Raw genomic sequence first — 15583 nt, forward strand, 5'->3', positions numbered from 1 at the left:
CTACAGCAGTGGTTTCTTTCCTTACTACTTGCTGTTTGTGAACATACTTGTCTTGAGCCAAATAAAGGTGCATTTTGAGATTTCTATGAACTTGTACTATAAAATGAATTAGAAGAATAGTGCATGTTTCAAAGTACTTGAAGAGATCTAAACATTTTAGTATTTTCATTCTGTTTAGGTGGTGCCCTGACTAATACAGACAATTCTTGCATAGAGGGACAATCATTTTTATTTTTAATGCATCTCCTTGATGGACTTATTTGTTGCTTACTCTGAGATTGGAATGGTGATGCAGTGCACTGCATTAGTTGTTAGGATGAAAGACAGTCAAACTGATTTCTGTTTTAAACTTTGTTTTAAACAAACTGATTGACTAACCTTAAATCATCTTGCTATTGAGCAAAACACTAAGGATCATAGTTTTCTTCAACTTTTGGTGAGTCTGTAACTTCCCAATGGGAGTGTCTGTTAGAGTTTGTTTCTAGATCAAAGTCATTAGTGGTTCATTTCATCCTGCTCCCAGGTAATGAGGGTGGTACTCTTGTGTTCTTCTGTCCAGCCTGCACCAGTGGCATACTAGGTACAGAGTGTGCTTTTTCTGTCTTCACTAATGTCTGTATTTGACAGACCTTTCCAATCTTTTAATGTGATTTCAGCTTCCAAACAATTTGCTGAAGAAGTCTTGAAAGTGCACAATGACTACAGGAAGAAACATGGAGTACCCCCATTAAAACTCTGCAAGAAGTTAAACAGAGGAGCCCAACAGTGAGTTCAGTCCTTTCTTTTCTCTAATGAGATTTGTAATACTTTTGTCTGTCAGGTTTTACTGTGTTTACTGCCAGGATATTTGCCTTTTGACATGCTGATAACCAGTGAAGACATCCCCTCTTTTTCCTTCACATAGCAATAGCTGGTCACATGGACACTTCTGTGGTCACAACTGTATGAATCTTTCTTGGAGCCTTTTTCAGATGTGAACTAAATCTGTTTGCACTGGTGGGTGTCCTCTGCAGAGGGCAGTTGTCTAAAACATGCTTCACCACCATTTCTGTCAGATGAGGGATTGTCATCTGCAGGAAAATATCTACTCCAGCTGAAATAGTGAGAAAACAACTTTTTCATGGTAAGAAGTGGTGACTAAGATCAGTGGAATCAGGAGGAAGTAATATCAGATTAATTTATCTATCTCCCAGCCCCAAAAGTAAAAGTATTGTATGTTCTCTGTTCTGTCAGGAAGGAAACATCTTGCCTCTTTTCCAGTGCTGAAGACTGTACAACTTCTTCTCAGTCTAACATACAGTGAATTCATCTTCCTGCTCTCTAACTTGTCTCTCTTACAGAAGTTTGAGTCCAATACTGCTTGTCCTCTTTACTGTAGTTATGATAACCAGATTAATTTTCTTCTCTTTACAGCAATCTTTTTCAAAAAGCAGATTTCAATATCTTCAATTCTTTTTCAGGAGATAACTGAAGGAGTAAATGCTGATTAAACTATTCAGAAGACAATTTGTACTAAACGGTGGGCAGTTTGATCCCTGCTCTAGACATAAGATCTCCTCCCATTAGATTTCTACATTAGCTTTCCATTAGCTTTTCTAACCATGCATATTTCTCTGTGTTGGGTGACTGAGAGACAGAGATGCTACAGTCTTTCCAGAACCTGATTTATTGTCCCAGCATGATGGGACACAGATGAACTGCCTCCTAAATTTCTCCCAGATGTTGTGCTGTGCAACACATCGTGTAAATGGCATGTGGACATGACCTCTGGCAGCAAGAAAAATCTTGGTGTTTTCACTTTTTCTTTCTTTTTTTTTTTTTTTTTTTTTTTTTTTTTTTTTTTTTCTTCCTATTGAGACGCCATTATAACTGGATATAATATTCTTAAGACTTGGAATGCCAGTGACTCATTCACTGACCTTGTAATCTGCTGGGGCTTTCCTTCTAAGGTTCTTCTAAGGGGTTTTTTTTTGTTTCTGTTTTTCATGCTCACACTGAGGAAGAGATTTCATTGACTTGTCAATAGCACTTGTTGGGTCTCAGAAGTGCAACACTTGGTTTGAACAAGTCAGCTTGTATGAATAGTTCAGATTATTCTATCAAATATGCATTGCTCCACATTTATCTCTAAGTGTGCTGTTGCCCTTGCTGGGTATTTTTAGATCCTTAACAAATTCCTCACAGCCATCTTTGGTCTCAGCTGATGCCCTGCTGTGATGAACAACAATAGGAAACCTCTCTTTGGCTGAGGTCTGTAACTTGTAAGAATTAAAAGACATGTTCAAAAACTGGTAAAACTCATTGATGGCAAGAATAAAAAATGTTTTGGTCTGAATAAAACATGAAATTTAAGAAATCTCATATTTGTCAAGACAGATTTAGCATATTCTTAACTTAAAAGAAGAACTTCCCCTTTTCTTTGGGTATATCCTTTATATTTACCTTTGTTGATATGTATCTGGTGTATCTCTGGGTACTTTTCTGTGCTTCTCTACCTGTGTTGAAAATGGTATGTTTCCTACTATTTTCAGGTCCAGTTATTGTGGCAGGTGAACTGACTATTGGATCTGTGCTTTAACATGAGATGAGTCAGCCTCAGCAGGTGTCTGTTTATCTCTGACTGTGGTGAAGCATAGAGTGATGATCTCAGATGAAAATCTCATGCTTTCAACTGCTGAGCTGGAGTGGATTAAACACCCTTTGTCTCAAATCCCTGGCAGCTTTATCTACCTGCAAGGTCTACTTTGTCCCAGTCCTGCCTCTAATTTGGGATATGAGGATCCTGAGAAAAATTGCAGGACTGTAGAGATAGCATCTAAAGATCCTCTAGTCCAGGGTTTAGCAAACTGACAACTGACAAGTTTTCACTATTTCTAAATTAATGGATGTAGCTAAATACTCTTTTTTTGTTGTTGTTTTGGTGGGAGGATTAGGGCAGAAGGAAACTACAACCTAATGACTGAAATACTAGCTTGGGTCAAAATGTTCAGCTGGACAAAATTCATGTCTGGCAGATGCCAGTAATTCATGATTAGGGAAGGAGTAGAAGAACAAAACAATTGTGATCCTTCCCCCATTATCTTCTCCTGGAAATTATGGATTTATCTGGGAAATTACAGTTTTCCTAAGAAGTAAGTTGTATCCTCATTTATTTGTTGCTGTTGTTTAATATGCCATGAAGATTGCTCCCCACATCCATACACTGTGAATTTTCCTCTCTCTTTTTCAAACTCATGTGTGCTTTGGTGTCTGCATTGTCCTGTGGCAATGTGCTGCTGCACAGTGTGGAAGAAGTGCTTTGTCTCACTTGAATTTTAAATCTCCTACCTGATGACTTTCTGTGTTGCCACTATAAGAAATAACAAATGGTCTTTCCAATTTCTCTTTCTCTGTATTGAAGCCTTGGACAAAAACAGTAATTGTTTTACCCATGGTGTTCTTTTTAACCCCATTGTTCTTAGGAAATAAAATACATCATACACTCACATACATGTCAAATTCTATAGAAACAGTGCTGCTTATCCACATGTTGGTTTACACAGTTATTGCCTCAGAGGCTCCATGTGGTCCCCTTCTCTTCCATCTTGTTGCCTGGTACATTGCTCTTTTTTTGCATTTGACTTTTTTTCTTTCATTTGTAAATGTAGGGGGTTTACACTTGCTTTGACTGAATCCCCACTTCTGGTTTTTTTCCAGTCTCACTGTGAACATGTAATTTACTCCTGTGAGGGACCTAGCAATGCCAGGAAGTGACACCTGTAGCAATTGCTGTAGGTACTTCCCTTTCCACCAGCAGCTGTGGCTGAGGATGGCAGTTGGATTTCCAGGTGCTGGTTAAAATGTGGTGCAAGGGGATCTGCCCTTTGATTTCTTCTGGGCCCTTCTCAGAATTTATACAGACATTCATGAAAGACAGAGGAAATGTGTTTTCCCTTTGCCTAGCTCATAGATCTATGTAACCTTAAAGCATCTCTGGCTTCAGGGCTTTGCAACTTGACTTAAACCTGTCGTCTTCCACCACAGTTCCTTGTTTGCATATCCTTCTCTCTCTCCTGTTCCTCCTCCTTTCTGCTCATTGCAGCTGTGGTCCCTGACCCAATGTGTGGATTCTTTGCTAGGTATGCAGAAGAACTGGCCACCACGAGGGTCCTCAAGCACAGCTCTGAGTCTGCTAATGGGAATTGTGGAGAAAACCTGGCATGGGCATCCTATGACCAATCAGGTGAGCTCTCTTCTCTTGCTGTCTCACAGACTCCTGATAAATACCTTATCTCAAGTGCTTGGGCTCAGAGCATCTGGTTGCAAGACTGCTGGAGTTTCCTCTGTTTCAGTAATGCACTCAGCACAGCCCAGCCCAGGCTCCCTGGGGACAGGCTGGTGGTTTGCAGTCACCTATGTGTCCTGAGAGCAAGAAGCATATGTGGGCACAGGGGGAGTAAGGGATTGTGGTGGTGTGTTCTGTGACTTTGGAGGCAGGGCTTGTGTCTTGTGGAGCTGCCTTTAGTGGTACCTGTGTGTCCATGGCAGGAGAGAAGGAAGCTGACAATGCCCCTGCTTCACCTTTATCCTTAGTTTGTCCCAGACAAAGAGAGGTCTGCCCACAGCTGTGGTAAGTGGAAAAATGTCTCTTGCACACTGCACAGCAGTTCCTTTTGTGGGGGCAAAAGCAGGGGACTGGACACCAAAGTATCAGTGGCTAATGTTCTTCCACTAATACTTTCCTCTCTGTCAGCAAACAGGCTTTAAGCCCTTTTCCATGATTACATTTTTGAGGACTATTTTACTCCATGTGTTTTCTGATTGCAAATGTAATATGTAACTGGGAGCCTTTTGTTTGGGTCTGGGATCTGAATTTTGGTCAGGGTGAGCCCTTAGCTAGAGAGAGATTCAGGAGACTCTTCCCTTCTGGGTCCTCCAGTGGGCAGGGCTCATGCCTCAGCCTGCTGGGACAGCAGCTGGGATGTATTAAAAGTGACCACTTGCTTTCTTTATTCCAATCTACCCCTGGAATTTCCAGCACAGCCCCAAAGAAGCTGAAGCTTGTTTCTGCAGGCTGGAGGCTCTGTTTGAAGGACCTGGAAATTTTAGTGTGTTTTAGTCCCAGGGATGCTATTTGGGTCCTCTTCAAGTGCCAACTCTAGCCCAAAGTGAGCACATTTTCGTGTTGAAAAAGAAACTCATGGTGGAAAAATACAATTTGATCTGCACATATTTGGCATTCTGTCCTTTTCAAGAGTGTGAGGAAAGGATTTGGAGCTGCATGGGAAAACACAGATGTACAGCAGAGTTTGCATAGTGGCTATGACTCACTGACTGAGCTTACTTCTTTCTTCTTGTTTGTGTTAATGGCCTGTGCTCCTTCCCTCGGGGTTAAAGCCACGGAATTCCCATTTAGAGAGCTGGAAACATAACACACAAATCCTTCTACATAATGTCTGTCTTTTCTCTGGATCTGGTCCCTTTTCTTCAAAGCACAGTTTCCATACAGAACTTTCCAGTTTTGAGAAGTTTTGCTGCTTTTTATCCACAGGATTAAATGCCATGTTGAGAAAATTAAGCTACATCCTCTTTTGTTCTGTGAAACATTTCTACATTTCTAATGCAGCAGGATCACTCAAAGTACCATAATGAGAAAGCTAGTTCTTCAAAGGAAGTTATTTTCTCATCTAGGCTTAGTCTTCACCTCTGTGGAGTTGGTTCATTCTTCCTCTTTTTCTCATAGAGTTCCCTCTGGATAGTTAATTTGTACCCTGCTCAATGAGGCTGAAATTTGGATTAAGACATCCATTCAGGGGCTTAACAAAGGCAGGCAGTGTCTTCTGGTTTCTTTCCCAGATAAAGGAAGACTCAATAAACCTCTAGAATACTCTGTATTCTCTCTCAAAAAATGACGCTGTTGTTTATTTTGACTCTTACTGAGCTCTCTAATAATGCCAGAAGACACATTTCTTGTTTCAGGGAAGATTTAAGTTTTCAACTACAAAGCCTTCTAGTATGACTTCTCTCCTGATACAAGAATACCTTGAATTCTATTCAGGATTTTGGAGTTACATAGCCTAAAGCTGTTGCTAGAAATATGTTTATCCCTGTAATCCAAGAAATAGTTGGCAGCTGTTTCCTCCCTCCAGTCCTGAAGGAACTGCTCTGTGGCAGACTTTTCTTTGTCTGTGTTCAAATAAGTGAGCTGTCATCTGCCTCTAATGCGAGAGACCACAGCCTGCCTTGGCAGCTGTGCTATGTCAGGCTTCTCAGGATACCTCATCTCATTTCTTGCGTGTCAGGAGGCTGAAGGCAAGCACTGGATGTCTGAATTCTCTTTGGGATGGCTGGTGGGACTGAGAAGAAAGTGCTCTGTTGCTGGTGGAAACACTGAGGCTTATGAACTCTCTAGAGAGTTTGTAAGAGAAATCCACAGTGTGCTATCAGCCAGCTCTGTCATGGGAGGAATCTGAGTCTCCTGAAGTTGGGACTAGAACAGCACAAGCACTGTCTGGAGGAGTGTGCTCTGACTGAAGGCCTGCCTTGATATATCTCGTGCTGTCTAACACCATACAGTAACATACAATACTGTTAAATAAAATAAGGACCTGCATGAGGGATGTTGAAAGTAGAGAATTACTTCCAAAAGCCATTGGTATGATTTCAGTCTAGGTATATATTTTATTTTGAAGGCAATGCTAAAACTACCCTCTTTCTCCTTGGACTTGTGGAAGGAATGTTGTGAAAACTTAGTTTTGAAGTAGATCACCAAGGTGCTGCCCATTTGCAGAGAAATATGGTCTATGTGATCTTATTAGAATGTTTTTGGCAACTTAGTTGGATTACTTGAAGATTTAAACATTTTTTGGTATGAGAAGAAACAGTAAGGCTGGGCTGAGAAAAATTAACTGGGCCCAGTTGAGGGGAGCTGAATACAAGAATAGGGTTGTCACAGCATTGTTTTCCCAATGGTGAGGCTGGGAAAGTGTGTCCAGCCTTACACAGTCTGGGAATGTGTGTCCAGCCTTACATACACAAACACACATATAGCCTGGACATGTGTTTATGTGCAGAACAGCACAAACAGATGCAGTCAGTATTAAAATGAACAGCACCAGTGGTCTCTTCCTCTTTCCTTTTCCAGCTAATTCCAATATATGTGACTAGAGTATATATAAGTAAATTAGCATAGTATATAAAAGTACAAATATTTATTTCTCAGTAAATTATTTAAAAGTGGATATAATTTATATTTTATAGTGTTATATTACAGATAGATATATATATCAGTGCATCTCACACACACAGGTCTCTGGCAGAACCCACCCTGCAATGGCCATACACTTCTGTAGCAACTCCTTCCAGAGCACTTCACCTGCTTTGCTGGTGCTCCAGTTGCTGGCACCACAGACAGAGGTCTCTGGTTGTTGGCACTCACACCATCAACATCCACACAGACTGGAGCTCCTCACCCAGGAGGACAGCTAAAAATGACATTTAATGAGACAACAGCACAACTGATGAGATTAGAGCATGGCCAGGCAAGAGTAATGGCACCTGCTTACCTGCAGTGACCCCTTGATAATAAGGGGAATTTAATTTAGACTGTTAGTCCTGCATATGGGCTGAGCCTGCATGGTCACCCCTCTGAAGAAGCTTGAGGCACAGTCAGTGTGGCCACGTTGTAAGCATGTAGCTTGTAATTAAATCACTGTGCTGGTTTTGATCCTAGTCTTGGGCAAAACTACAGTTGGACATTAGCTCAAGGATTGTTGCACCAAGTTTTCATGTGAAGGAGATTGTCCATCACAATTGAAACTCAAAGTGAGATTCAACTTGTTCTGAAATGAACATCTAGTAAGCCTAGCTGAGCAGGTCATCAGGGATCTCTCTGTCACTGGGAGAAGGGTAGAGTCAAACTGTGTTTCCTTAGTAGTGAAAGTGTTGAAACTCTGAGTGTGCTTTACAGCAGTGGAAAGAGGAAGGGTAGTAAAAAACAGCAGAATATTTGTGAATCAGTTCCAGAAGCAAAGCAAGAGGAGAAGCTGCAGCTCCGACTGCAGGGAAGACCCATGTGCTTCTTGAGAGGAGTAAATTTTATAATTTCTGCTCTGATCAGGAATGAGGGATGTCAGCAATTCCTTTTTAGTGTTTTTTTCCTTCTGACTGAAAAGCATTTTGAACAGCAACCAATTTCCTCTGTTTTGGGGGAACTTTGGGAGCAGGGGGATGTTTTCAATGAAACGTTGAAAAGCAATCAGAACAGACCCTAAATATGACTGCATACTTTATTCCATAATGGAAATATTGTGGTCAGTTTTCTGAGGATGCAAGTTGCTGCTGAAGCAGGTAGGCTCAGTGCACTCCTGACCCTTGTGCTGTTTTCTCTCTGGAAGCCTGGGAGTTACTGAGTTCAAAATAGGGGTTTTCCTTAGTCCCCTGTGTGCCAGCTGTCACTTTCAACACTGGTTTGGCTTGTGTCCCACCAGGGCATTTTTTTTATTGCTCCACAAAGGGTGAAGAATGAGAAGAAAAGTATTTCAGAGGAAAGAGAGACTTTAATCATTTGGTACCTACCTGTCTTCTCACATGGTAATATCTTCCACACTGGACTCCCCCATACTTCCTATGCCATGTGGCAGATAAAAGTCATTCCCTTCACTTATAGGACACTTCTTTAACATGATTTCAAGACAGAGTTTGTCAAAAGTTGCCTAGTCCTTTGGTGACCTTCTCTTTTGCTGGAAAAAAGCCAGTCTTTATTTTTTCACACCTTATGAGGCCATGACTCTTAATTCAAGGATGATAACAGCAATGCTGTAAAATGAAAACTTGATCCTGCATGTGAAAAATGGGGAATAGTGATCAGCTTCTTGGCTTTAACTGCCTGGCCTCAGTCAGTTGAAAGCTTTCATCCTTGAAATCTGGGAATTAACACCTGATAGACTGTGCTGCCCAACTGTTCTCATTGTCTTTCAGGTACAGGATTGAGGCAGTCTTACCTGAGGCTGTTGCTATCTCCCTTGACTTAAAAAGCAAACATTTTTTCAAATTATAGTACTCTTTAAATTAAAAGCAAATTAATTATGAAGAGATAGTGTTTGTCAAAACTTTCATGTGCCCTGCAATACTTGCATTATGGAGATTTTAAGTTCTGTCACGTGCAGCCTAGGCACACTTCTCAGAGCTACAGTAAGCAGAGTGGCAGTGACTTTGACTTTAAATACTGTTTGTACTATATGGCACTGATACATTAACAGGGGGAATAAAAAGCTAGCAGCAGTGAGAATGCAATCCTACATCTGCTAAAATTCTACTTGTGTAGTATAGTGGCTTGTACACATAAAATACATGGGCTTCATAAGGCTTGATGTATCAGTCACATTCTGCACTTCTGTTACACCCAAGTTAGCACAAACCCATTCTAAATCGTTCATAGCTATGAAATCTGGAGTGGGACAGGATGATCTGATTGGTTTATTGTGTGGTTTTTACTATGTGCTTTTGCTTTTCCCCTTGTATTGCATAAAGGTCACTATTTGCTCTTTCTTTTAATCTTTGTTTCAGCTTTAGTGTAAGAAATGAAAAAATAAGTATGTGTTACATACTTCAGCCATAATACAGGTGTACTGGGTTTGGATTTTTGGCACAAGGAGAGCAGGAAAAGAAGAAACCAATAGTTATTCCTGAAGCTTTTACTTTGGGAGGCAGGAGATGTTTTGTTACCTTTTTATGTAGAAAAATTTTTTGACTCTACTAAGCACTGCTCCTCACAAGCAGTGTGGCATATAACTTCATAGTACTTCCAGTTCATAAACCTCTCTAGAGGAGGCATTTCATTAAATATTTGCTTATCAGCTAGGGCTCTGACAGCCAGGCTAACAGCATCCTCCTTTTAGCTGACTTCAGTCGTAACAAACTGAAGTTTGAAGAAGTTAACGCAGTGTCTGACTTCTAGAAGTGCGCAAGTTTAAGACTTTTTGCTGCAAAATAGCAAAGCATGAGTCATTGCTCTTCTGCAGCCAACAGTCCACCAGGGACCAGCATTCTTCATGATGGCAGGCTTAACAGCTTTGGCAGCTTGCTTTGAAACCTCCTGGCCTTGTGTGGATGATGCATCCTGGAATGCTAAGCAGAAATTTAATTATAGAGGTTGCTCAGGGAAAAACCTGACCCTCTCACCCCCCTGGTGTTTGACACAAGAATTTCCTAACGACCAGTAATGGAAATCAAGTAACATTTGACATTTGTCTGCCTTGCATCTGCAGATTTTGGTCTGAGCTGCATCCCTGGCCATAGTCATTGTCCTTATGCAGCTGTTGTCAGGGAAAACCTTGGGTGGGATGAGACTGTGCTGGACACACAGACTTCCTCACAGAAACAGTTCCTGAGTATTTGAGGTTTCTTCTGTAGTACCTTGGATTAGAGTGCCTCAAAATGGACCTTTACAATTGCTTTAGTGCTGGGTAGAAACCACTAAAATTAAATGCCCTCAGAAATTGGAAATATTCAATGCTGGTGAGAACATGGGAAACTAAAAGACATCAGCAATTTAATTTTTCTTTGGTTTACCTGGAGCTGGAAGGGGTAAACATCCACAGGTGTGGCCTTTTGCTTAGAAAATGTGGCACACAGGCATTTTCAAACACATTTTAAGAGGAAGGAGCTGGTGAAAGCTGTATGTGTAAGCCTGGAGACAGGAGCACTTATCCAAGATGAGGGAGATGTTCTTCATTACCTTCCAAGCTCAAAGTTACAGAAGATCTTACTGGCCAGGCTGTGAGTGAGCTGCACTTTGGTGTTTATGTCATGATTCTGCAGCACATTTCTTTTGTCTTTCAGGAAAAGATGTGGCTGACAGATGGTACAGTGAAATAAAAAATTACAGCTTTCAAAACCCAGGGTTTTCTTCTAGGACAGGTAAGTTCAGACTGGGAACTGTCACTTCAAAAATGAAACTTCTACTGTCATGCTAAAAACTGAGAAATTAGAAACTAAGCAAAATTTGTAGGGTTTTTTTAGTACTGCATTTTCCCTACAACTTCAAAGTTTTGAACAGGCAACATATTTTTAAAGCAAATTAATTTGTAAGAAATACTAAATTGGAATTGCATAGGAGACTTACTAAGTGTACTGTGTTGTTTACATTGACATGTGGCTTCTGCTGAATTGTATCACTCCACTCACAGAGATCACTAGCTAAAATTTGGAGATTTGGAACAGGTTGTTGGCTACGTATTGACAATCTAGTGCAAAAGACATTTGAGAACACTGTTCCTCAAATAATGCTCAAGCAAGAGAGGTACCTGACCTTGTTTCAGATTAAGAAAATCACGCTTGTCTCCCTGATTCTGGGATTTGCCTATGCATAGAGGGAACAACAGTGTAGGGGTGGCTATTAAACTAGGCAGAAGAAGCCACAAAAAGAGTGGGGTTTTTGGAGAGCTGCACGTGCAAACACATGGGGGAGTAAGAGGTGGTTAAAGCAAATGAATAATAGTCACGCCCAGAACTGCTGTTCACACTGCAGGGAGCACAGACTGTGATGTCTTTGTCAAATTCTACATCAGACACTCATCAAACTATTCTTTCATGATTTTCCTCCTACAAGTTCTTATTTGGATATAGGACATGGAAATGGGAATAGTGTTATGAAAACAGATCAGATTAGGGTTTTTCAAGACTAAATGCTAGAGGTAGGGCTCCTTTTCATGTCCTTAGCTTGTTCTCATGTTAGACAAAGAGGAAGCTGTGTATTGTTCTTTTTTCCCTCACATGTTAAAGGGAATGTTGCAGATTTAATATCTAAAGGGAACATTTATGTTTCTCTCTCTTCAGGTCACTTCACAGCAATGGTTTGGAAGAACACGAAGAAGATGGGAGTTGGAAAAGCATCTGCTAGTGATGGCTCAACCTTTGTGGTGGCTAGATATGACCCAGCTGGAAATGTAGTAAATCCAGGCTATTATGAAGAAAATGTTCTTCCTCCAAGAAAATAACTCTATTTTTTTAAGGTAGTCTTATTGCTTAATGACAAGTGAACCTAGATTTGGACCTAACAGTGTTTGAAATGAAGCCCAATTCAATGAAATCTCCTGTTTGATACTGCTGTTCATGTCTCATTGTGGAGGAAGCAATTACATGTTGCTTGAGTCAATCTGCACATCAGGCCCCTGTTGTTTCTGAGGGGGCCTCAATTTATTTGAAGATGAACTGTATGCAGCATTTCTATAAAAGGGATAAAATGGGTAAGATTTTTTTTTAAATTGTTTGCATGAACTCTGTGTCAGCATGTGAGTAAGCACATGTTGGATGTCTATTTTTTTTAAACAAACAAATTTATAGCTTTCTGTAAACTGAAGGTACCAGCTTGTAATTATATTATGTAGTCCCAGCTGTCCAGCACTTTTTAATAACTCTACCTTTGTTGCTCTGTCTTTACCTCCTGCTGTTGTGGGACCTACTCTCTGCAGATGGAACACATGCAAAACTTCCTGTATGAAAGGTACATGTGTAAAATGTAGTGGAATTCAGACCTGTGTGTTTTTATTATGAGGATCTTGCAGAACACTAAAAGACTGGCAAAACTGTAGCCATCAAGCAAGATGTAACGAATGCATGATCTAAAAACAAACCTTACAATTTTTTAAATCCCGTTTTAGATGCTGATATATAAAATATATTTGAGATAAGTATATTTTAAGTTCAAAGTGCATCCTACAGTTTACAGTATGTATCTTGTATTATAATCCAATTGTTTGTTTCTGTTGCAGAAAAAGAAGATTCTCCTTTTTTGATATTTATGCACAAAAGTTTCTTTGATGGTGCACTTTGGATTTTATTTCTCAGTAACTTATTTTTTATTTCCTAAGGAATATCTTTTAAAGGTGTCATGCTATTTAGGCAATAACATTCCTAAATCATCTCGTCTCCTTTAACAATGTAACAGTAGGGGTATTCACATTGTCATAATTAAGAGATATTTGATCTTTATTCATATCATTCAATAATAGTACTATTTCATATGCTGGATTGATGCCTTGAAAACAGTGAAAACTTAAATTCCTTAACAATAAACCAAGCAAAAATTCTGGGGACACTCTTTTCTCTGATTAAGTGTGGATTGGGCCATTTTGGCTGGGTTCATAAACTGTGCTTCAATCTGGGGGTTTGTTTTCTTTGTAAGAGTTTCTTTTGACTTTTGCTGAGTTTCTGTATGCCATAATCTGGTTCATGGACAGTGCCATTACAGAAATACTTCTTTTTTGTTTACACAATTATAATGAACTGCATTCTGATGGCTTGATTATATGTCACTGTGATGCTGTTTGTTACAATTTTTTGTTGTAACCAAGAACTTGACACACATCATGAACAACTGAAAAATAAATATTTTTGAATATGAACTACACAAGCCTATGCTGTAATCTAAGTCTTTGTTGAATAATCCTCAAATTTTATTTCCAGGACATTAGCATATGACATTATTACTTTTGTAACATGGGGGCAAATAAAAGCAGTAACTATTCTAATTCAGGAAAGAAAGAAGAGACCTTCTGAGAGAGGCTAAATCATAGAGCAGATCATAAATCCTCACTTCATACAAGGACTGGGTGAAGAGTTGAGGCTGAAGAGGAGTTCTCTCCTTCTCTCCCAAGCTCCTGCTCTGTACCTTGTTTCATTCTGCTGCTCCTTCTCTTGGCTGATGTGTTGTCAGTAAAGAGAACCCACTCGACTCCCACTCAGGTGTGTTTGTGTTTCAGGAACTGCAGCCTTGGGGCCTTCCTCCCCTCAGCCCTCAGCTGACAAGAAAGATGGGAATGAAAACAGGATTTTCTAAAAAAAATATAACAGGCTTGCTGCAACTGACATAAAGTTAAAGGCTGATGTTAAAGAAATTGGCAGTATTAACATACTCTGGTTTTTTCTTAATGGTTTTCATGCTATTGGCACTTGAATGATTGATGCAAAACTGTACATATTGTAATTGAGTGAGTCAAGTCAGAATCCTTCTCTGCTGCCACCTAGGTTTTATTTTAAGTTCAGAGGGAACTAGGAAGGTAAGTTAAGAGAGGACAAAACAAAACAAAGCTTTGCTTATCTTTGTTTAAAATGATAACGGAAAGTGAACTAGTGAAGTTTTTAGACAGACCATTTTGAGGGATCGTCAGAAGTAACTGGACATGGAAGAAGCACAAAGCCACTCAGATCACCTCAGTGCTTGCTTCTTGCCCTCCAGAGTCCATGCAAATATGACTATAACATTTTAAAAACCCCAAAATGTTAATTTACTTCTTCATCACCCCATATTATGATGCTGACACCTTCTGCCAATGAACTCTGGCTGTGCAGCAGACCATGGTGTATGTAGGAGTCCAAATGCCAAGGGAAGGGTAATGCTGCTGATGTGACTCACTCAAAAGCCATATGATTTTTGGGAACTGTACACTGAACCTTGACTTGCCAGCCATCAGTGTTAAAAGACTGTGTTGGTGCATTGCCCCACTCTCTTATCACATCCTTTAGAGTTGTGGAGATTGGGAGGTGGAAAGATTATCTCCTGTTAGAGCAAAACAAGATGTTCCTCAGAGTTTCAGAGGTAGAAGTAACATTTTCCCTGGGAACAAAGAATATGCTAAACCCCTATTTTTAGAAGCTGCAGATGGTTTCTAAGGTCTTTTTGCAGCTGGAGGAGGAGTACTTGTTGGTCTGAGGCTTAATTTCTAGTCTTCTGGGTTAAATAATAACAGAGGGGTTAAATAATAACAGAGAATTTGAAGAACTGGGATTGGTGTTTAAGAGGTGCTGGAAAAGGAAGTCTGCATTAAGCATTTTCAATTGCCAGCTTCCCTCCTTTACCTTCCCAAAAGGACCAAACCTCTTCCTGAGAAGACTTGAGGCTGTTGGTTGACTGTGAGTTCATTGTGACCCAACAATGTGTACTCACAGCCCAGAAAGTCAATGGTGTCCTGGGCTGCATCCAAAGCAGTGTGGGCAAGGGAGGGGATTCTGCTCCTCTACTCTGCTCTGGTGAGACCCTCTCCCTGCTCCCAGAGTACTGCATCCCTGGAGCATCTGGGGGATGTGACCCTGTTGGACTAGTTCAGAGGAGGGCCATGAAGATGATCAGGGGGCTGAGCCACCTCTTGTGTGAAGACAGACTGAGAGAGATGGGGCTGATCAGCCTGGAAAAGAGGAAGTTCCTGGAAGACTGTAGCGTTCTTCCAGTGTGTAAAAGGGACCTGCATGGGAGCTACCAGGGCATGTAGTGATGTGGGGAATGGTTTTAAACTGGCAGAAGGCAGGTTTAGATTAGATATTAAGAAGAGGTTCTCCACTGTGGGCGTGCTGAGGCACTGGAACAGGCTGTCCAGAGAAACTTTGGATATCCCCATCCCTGGAAGTGGTCAAAGCCGGGCTAGCTGGGGCTGGCAAGGAGGATATAAATGATCTTTCAGGTTCCTCCCAGCCCGAACCGTTCTGTGATTCTATGATCAGACATCCCCTTAGTCTTAGTCTGACCTCTTACCTTTCCCACCATTTCACTCCCAGCCAGTCCCGCTGGAGCACCAGCCTCACCCCCCTCTCCAGCAGTTTCCCGGCA

General features: G+C 40.7%; 1 protein-coding gene across 5 annotated transcripts in view; it reads left to right on the forward strand.

The window, feature by feature from the left end:
• GLIPR2 (GLI pathogenesis related 2) overlaps positions 1-13393 on the forward strand; it is a 28803-nt gene extending 15410 nt beyond the window's left edge. For all 5 annotated transcript variants that reach the window (XM_056484683.1, XM_056484681.1, XM_056484682.1 and 2 more), the window contains 4 exons: positions 657-765; positions 4119-4222; positions 10822-10899; positions 11818-13393. In XM_056484683.1, coding sequence (XP_056340658.1) covers positions 657-765; positions 4119-4222; positions 10822-10899; positions 11818-11978 — 452 coding nt within the window. In that variant the 3' untranslated portion in view covers positions 11979-13393. The remainder of the gene's footprint in view (positions 1-656; positions 766-4118; positions 4223-10821; positions 10900-11817) is intronic.
• The last annotated feature ends 2190 nt before the right edge of the window (positions 13394-15583 follow it).

This window comes from Oenanthe melanoleuca, chromosome 2 (genome assembly GCF_029582105.1).
Source record: "Oenanthe melanoleuca isolate GR-GAL-2019-014 chromosome 2, OMel1.0, whole genome shotgun sequence".
NCBI classification, from domain to species: domain Eukaryota; kingdom Metazoa; phylum Chordata; class Aves; order Passeriformes; family Muscicapidae; genus Oenanthe; species Oenanthe melanoleuca.